The sequence below is a fragment of the Brassica napus genome, chromosome C6, assembly GCF_020379485.1.
Source record: "Brassica napus cultivar Da-Ae chromosome C6, Da-Ae, whole genome shotgun sequence".
Lineage (NCBI taxonomy): Eukaryota > Viridiplantae > Streptophyta > Magnoliopsida > Brassicales > Brassicaceae > Brassica > Brassica napus.
In genome coordinates, this window is record NC_063449.1 from 40,025,934 (window position 1) to 40,033,428 (window position 7,495).

Genomic DNA, 7,495 nt, shown 5'->3' on the forward strand with positions numbered 1-7,495 from the left:
TAACAGAACACACAGGCAAGAGAACAATGCATAATAAGACTCACGAACAAAAGAAGCATATATATGTCGCTAACAACATTTTTTTGTCAAGTGTGTGAATTCATTTCAATAAAATGGTACTGAGTTACAAGTTGACTTGAATCTACTAACATTTTCACTAGCAGCGTTTATGCTGTCCGTGACAAAAATCGTTTTATTTTGCTTTAATATTACCACATAATCTTACCATGCTTTACCCATAATTCCAAACCCAACGCGATTTAAAGATCATAGTTTCCAGGTTTCCGCCATCAACACATAGCTAAGTTTGAGAGATTTGGAATGTGCATATGTCTTTTGGATTGGACCAGTGAAAGCATTGAAGTTGTGATATTTTTTCTTAATGTGAAAACAAAATAAATGCTTTCCTACCAAAGTTTGACGAAATTATCACATTGTCAATCAGAACATATGTCGTTAGTAACTTATACATACATATATAATTTACTTCGATGTATTGTTCTATTGAAGGTGTGGTTCAACACGCATTTTCTGCTATAGTTAGCTGTTTTGAAAAACAAAAATTAGAAGAGATTAGCTGAGCTAAAGTTACAATGTTCATATATAGCTATTGTGTTTTGTTGGAACACATATCATTTTTAGCATAAAAAGTCGTTTTCAAATTATTTTATTATATATATATGTATCTTATTTATAAAGCTAAATATTGGAATCCCTAATATATAAAAACGATCAAAATACTAATCAAATCTTGCATTCTCTTGAAATATTTCTTATAGAACGAGAAAACATACACATTTCCTATATCTTTGATTTTTCTTTTGTCAAGTATATGAATTTATTCCAGAAAAAATGCCAAGGAGATACAAGAAACTTGAATCTAAATCTGCTAAAAAAACAAATTCCCATGTAAGGATCCCAAAAAGATAAAAAAAAATCTTACGATGCAACTAAGTTTAATCTAAACCAAGAGAATTAGAGTAAGGCTAAAAATTTAAGATCTAGATGGCAGCTATTAGTCTCCTTTAGACTAAGAAGGAGCAGATTTGCTGAACCTGCAGCACAAAAGAAACGAAGGGGTGGTGACCGGCACGGCGAAGAGATGCTGGCCACCGCAAAAGCAACCTAGATCTGGCTTAGAGAGAGAGAAGCAGATTTAAAATTGTGATGATACTGCGGCAGCATAGTATACTAGCTAATAAACTATATATAATTCTTAAAGCTAACTTGATTTTCAAATGGGTTGTGGTCAGATTTTATTATAGAGGTGAATAGCGTTTGCAGTTTCCCGATTAGATTCTAAACTACAATTAAAGTTGAAATGAATATCTGGGATGGTACATGTTCACAAAATTTTGAAGCAATAAGCGACTTAATAAAGATCGTTGTCAAAAAGTGACTTAAACAGATCACTTTAGAACATTGAACTTTCATTTGGTAACTACTGATATAAAGAGTCTTTTATATCTTTAGTCAAATAAGTTTAACCAAACAAGTCCTATAATAATTCATACTCGAAAATGTAGAACTTAACAATCCTCTTTTCCCTAAAACAAAAAAAAAGTTTAAACGCCACTAAAAACCAGTTAATATATACCTTCAAAATGCAAAAGCATATAAATCACTGCAAAAGATCCTTATCTAACCAAAAGAATAGATATTATTCCGTGGCGGAGCCAGCCGCAAAGTTTAACGGGGTCACTATAACTAAAACATGGGTCAAGTTAGTTTTGAGTAAATATTTTAGCCGGGTCAATACACTGGTTTTATAACATTTCACTAGTTATTTTATAGAAAATACATGTAACTTTTTTTGCAATGATATTTCATGGGGGTCAACTGACCCCCCTCCCTAAGCCTTGCCTCCGCCAGTGTCATATACATCAATAGACAAAAATATCAAAGCTAAGAAGATCTATCCTCCACATATTTGGCTGGCCAAATCATATACAAAGACACGCTTCCACAGTTCACACACACTAGTGATAGATAAGTTTCGTTTCAATTTGCAATGCAGCTTAATCAAACTTTACATGTGTGTGTAGGGATATAAACTTGTACAAGTGATCCTTCAATATTTATCATCATGCATGTGTTATTATGTGGGTCCTAATGGAAACTAGGGTTTGAGGAATCAAACCTAACATAGAGCTGCATGTGAAACGTTGTAATGTAAAGTGGTTAGTCTAACAAATTGTTGTGTGTAGTACCTAATCGAATTATGAGTGTATGACTGGATTGGGTTTGGTCAAATATATAAATCATTTTCTGGTTCATCTTCAAATTACTTTAAATTAAGGTTACAATACCACTTTAGCTAATAAACGTGAAGGTTGACAAACTGAATCTTAAAAAGGAAATCTTGATCAATCTCACATAAATCAAATAACATGTCTCCAGAACACAGATAACTAAAGATTTAATATATAATATATATACAAGAGGAACACACGATTATTTTGCCTTACATGTTTAAATTTGATGCTTACTGCTCCGAAAATAACAAGATTTATGGAAACCCTGCCAGATAAAAACAAGAAAAGGAATTATATCATGGAATGCGAAGACATGTGAATGATAATTTAGGCTAGATCAGAGACTTGAATCAAAACTTTACCCCTGGGGAAATTCGTCTTGGTGACTGCACAAAAGGGTTGATCAATAAAAGGGTTTTGATCATAATAAAAATCCAAGTTTTGAGGCAGAATATTATTGTAATTGCTGCTAGAACCCTGATCTTTCAACATAAACGTCCCATAATGCTGGTTGTAACTTTGATCCATATTGGTGGGAAGATTGACCTTGGCCTTGCTTAAGGTACATTCTTGACTATCAAACTCTTGGGTTGCTTCCTTGTAGAGTGAATGTGTCATGTCTTCTCCTTCATTGAAGATAGTAGACCTCTTGAGCGGGTCCATGGTTTCAGTTTGTGTGATCTCGGAGATGGTTTCTGGATGATCATAGGTCATTTCTCTTGTTATCTCCTTTGCCTTTCTTCTAGCTTTGGCTCTTGATCCCTTTGAGGATATGTTTCTCAATTCAATCTTCTTCTTTCTCTTCTGTGCCTTCTTGACCTCACATACCATTTCTTCTTCTAAAGAATCAGGGCTTGAACCATACACAAAGCTCTTATCTCCATCATCCTCTTCCTCTTCAACTTCACCTCCTATGTTTGCAAAATCTTCATCAGTGTTGACCTTTTTTTCTTGGACAAGCTCTTTGATGGCCCTTCTTGATTTCTTGAGTAGCCAGTCTAATGTTTTACTGGCTTTATCAAACCCCAACATATCCTGGAGATCGAAGAATTGGCGAGCAATACCAATAGAAAGCCTTACCCTCCTGTCTCTAAGACCTTGTCCCGTCTGAATCTTGCTATGCCTATCTTTCTTCACTACCTTCTTGATTTCTCTAGACACCTCAGGAATCTCGAACCCTTGCTGATTCACAGCACGGTTTGAGCTAAACGACATGTAGTTGATCAGAGACTCAGGCACTGCTGATACCATTTGGCCTGGAGATGGTGTTGGCTGATGATTATAGGGATTACGGATGATGTCTTGATGGCCAGCTAGTGGAGAAAGGTAAAGAGAAAAAGGGTACACTCCATTGTTACCATTATTGTAATCATTGTTGGAAGAAGACATCACCGAGCTTAAGCAGCTTCACAAATCTAAAACAAGAATCAAGAATCAATAATTTTAGTTTTCTTTCAGAAACAACTTTCACACCATCAAAAGAGAGAATCAGCTAAAAAGAGGAAAGAGAAAGAAAAAAAGATAGAGGGAGAGAGAGAGTAAGCGTACAATTCTCATACCGAGACAAGAAAATCTATAGAGATATTAATGGTGGATGTATAAGAGAGATGTGTAACAAGAAACTGGTTAACTGCAGAGTGACCAAGACATGAGTTTTTGTCCATTAACTGATCTGCTTGCAAAAGATGATTTGGGATCTGATTTAGATATATCGTTTCAATTACACTTTGATTTCTTTAGCCTAGGATTTAAATTTTATTTAGGGTTTCCGATTCCTGATCCTATACTGGTTAATGCGATTATATACTGGAAATTAACCTCAAACTCAACCAATTTTAGTATCATCTTAGAATCTATTTTTACTATGTATATATACACATACAAGTAGGTATTTTCGTATGTAGTCTTGGCAATGGCAATATCTGACATGGCCAATAAATTGAGAAGTGGTCCTGAAATATAAATTCAACAACAGAAAACGACCTGTGAAGGGATTTGTTTCCATTCGATGATAAGACCAGTCTTTTAAGACTCAGGATACAACGAAAGTTCTTGAATGTAAAGTATTTTGTATTGTTGTTCTCTTATAATCTGCTTTTCTTTCGACTTGTTTTGATATATAGATCTGCTATTCTTTTGTCCAGCGGTGCTCTTTATCTAATGGTTACTAATTCTACCTACTTGCTATGAAAATGAAAATGAAAATTCAATTGTTATTTTGGGTGATTTTTTATTTAATGAAGGAAAATAATTTTTTGTTTTGTGAAAGTTTTTGATCAGGAATATATGTATATATAACATAAACATTATCCTTTTTTCTAGGGTTTTGTCAAAAAGAAGCTTTAATGACCTGAGTTGGTTCCCCCGTACGATCCCATAAAGATTGTGAAAAGATTTGTCGTTTCAAAATTTTCATTTTGACGTCCCTAGCTATTAGTCAAGGGTTGTTCGTATATCAGTGGGCACCAACACAGTTACATACTTCCTATCTATTCCTGAAAGTAAGATTTTTTAAAATATACACGTTTATTTTGTTTATAATTTAATTTATTTTTTATTTTATTATACACTTTTCAATAATTTTCCACCAATGCAATTTAATCAATTCAAATATTCTCAATTAATGTTTTTCAAAAGTATAAAAAAGTACCTTAACAATATAGAAAATCTATTTTTGTGGAACAAGAAAAAAGTCTAAAACATTTTACTTTCAGGAACGGAAGTAGTATTTATCTGTAAAACCAAACAAAATATCATGTTTAAGCAAATTGTATCATTTTAAAAACAATTAGAAGGAGTTACATATTTATCATATTTGAACTAATCTATATACATAGATTTTATGGTTATTAATATTTGAGAACTTTCTTTAAAATTTTTAAAAAGACAATTTGAATTTTTAAAATTTAGAAATGTATCTTTTTAAGGGTTAGGAAGTTAGGTTTTAGGAGGAGTTTTGGATTTTAGTTTTTAAATGTAGGCTTTAGAATTTAGTTTTTGGATTTATATTTTAAATTTATTATTATTTTGGGTTTAGGGTTTTGTTTGATATTTTTAATTGCTAGAAACGTAGACTGTTTCCCTAGTACTATTTGAGTTTATGAAAGAAATACTTGTTAGGATAAGGAGAGATGAAACGATTTCATGCAAATTTTGGACACATTTTATGATATTCCAATTTAACATAGCTGAAATAATCATCAGCATAAAAAAAACATAGTCACACCAGATTTTCATCCGAGTAGGAACGTAATCTTTTGTTATTTAAAATTCAAATATTTACATTTTAAATGAGAAATAATGTAAGTGTCAGTTTCAAATTTAATATATAGGTGAAGAGGTTTAGATTTTTGATTGTAAATTTATATATAGAACCTCAAATCTTATTTTGGGATTTCAGATATACTCAACACTTGACTCACTTAAAAGTAATTTTCAATACAAGCTCCAGAGCAGTGCCGTCCCAATAGATTTGTGGCCTAAAGAATAATTATAAATAGTGGCATATGCTATTTAAAGATATTTTTATCAACATACTATATATTATATACAATATTTTATTTTTAAGAGAAACATATTTTTGTTTAGTCCTGCATAAAAAAATTGAATGAATAGTAGACTATTAATTGATATTGTACCTATAATGTTTAGTGTTTTTAACAAAAAATAAATCACATTTTAGTAGTTTCTTGAACCATTATTTTTTTTTTGTTAAAAAGTTTTAGAGAAAAATATTTTGAACCATTATATTCTAACATTAGTTTCTTTCCACATACACCTTCAATCACATTACATTCTTCTTTACTTTCTATAATTTCATATGCAATGATGGAGATTAGAAAACCCCCAATGATAACAAATGGTTATAAATAGCAAAGATAATAGAAACAAAAGAAATAACAAATTAGGTGTCCAAAACAAAAGATAAATACAATGTGAACATAAAATAAAAACAAAGACATTTAATAGTTTAAGAAAAATCACAATACAGATTAATATTTTAAACCATTCAGTTATATTAATATTTTGAAAATGTGGCCTCAAAAATTATAATTTTTTTTTGTGTGGCCTAAAGATCTTGCTTCATCAGCCAGCCTTATGGAAGGCACGTGCCTACTCCAGAGTTTGCTGGATATAATAATTTAAAACTAATTTATTGTTAGAAATATGAGAGAAGTGTTATTGTGAAAGTTGTGTCTTTCTCATTAGCTCTCACTATCAATATATAGTGGAGGTTTCAAGGGTTTACAACAAAAGAGAGAATCTACACATTTATTACATATTGACCACAAAGATATAGTCTTGGTCAAAGCTCATAAATGCTCCGGTTGAATGAGTCTTCATCTTGACTAGTCTTGGTCGGATGAGACGGACCGGAGACGGGTGTAGACGGACCGGATAGTCTGGTCGGATGTAAACCTCCTTGATGGTTAATGGCAATCCACATATCCATATCATGGATTTATAACACTCCCCCTTGGATGCCATAACCATATGGGGCTTGTAATGTGCTAACATTGCCTCATTAAAACCTCTCCCGGAAAACCCAAAACCCAATGTGGTAAAAAGGGAAACCAAGGACAGGAAAAAGAGTACAACACACATTACTCCCCCTGATTTGGACATCACTGAAGGTCCTTGAGTCTTCGCATGCCAATCTGCTGCGTAAGCTTCCTGAATGTGCTGGTGGGAAGTGACTTGGTGAAGAGGTCGGCTGAGTTCTCACTTGACCGGATTTGAGTGACGCTGACCTCCTTGGCTTTCTGCAACTCATGTGTGAAGAAGAACTTGGGTAGTACATGTTTGGTTCGGTCACCTTTGATATACCCATCTTTGAGTTGAGCAATGCAGGCTGCATTATCCTCATATATGATGGTCGGACCATTGTCCTCGACCATTCCACTATCTGATCGGATGTGTTGAGTCATAGACCTCAACCATACACACTCACGACTTGCCTCATGCATGGCTAAGATTTCTGAGTGATTAGATGATGTGGCTGCTATAGTTTGTTTCATGGAACGCCATGATATTGCAGTACCACCATGAGTGAACACATATCCGGTTTGGGACCGAGCATGGTGTGGATCAGATAAGTAGCCTGCATCAGCAAAGCCTACTAAACCATCTTTGGTTTCATTGGTATAAAATAGACCCAAATCCTTAGTTCCTTGAAGGTAACGTAGGATATGTTTAATTCCATTCCAGTGCCTCTGGGTCGGACATGAACTAAAACGGGC

General features: G+C 33.4%; 1 protein-coding gene across 1 annotated transcript; it reads right to left on the reverse strand.

The window, feature by feature from the left end:
* Positions 1-2,327: 2,327 nt before the first annotated feature.
* On the reverse strand, positions 2,328-4,091 carry LOC106405266 (transcription factor TCP1). The gene is made up of 2 exons (XM_013845840.3): positions 2,618-4,091; positions 2,328-2,520 (listed from the first exon to the last, which is right to left on the reverse strand). The coding sequence occupies exons 1-2, from the start codon at positions 3,642-3,644 to the stop codon at positions 2,510-2,512; spliced, it is 1,038 nt and encodes a 345-aa protein (XP_013701294.2). The 5' UTR covers positions 3,645-4,091; the 3' UTR covers positions 2,328-2,509.
* Between the last annotated feature and the right edge of the window lie 3,404 nt (positions 4,092-7,495).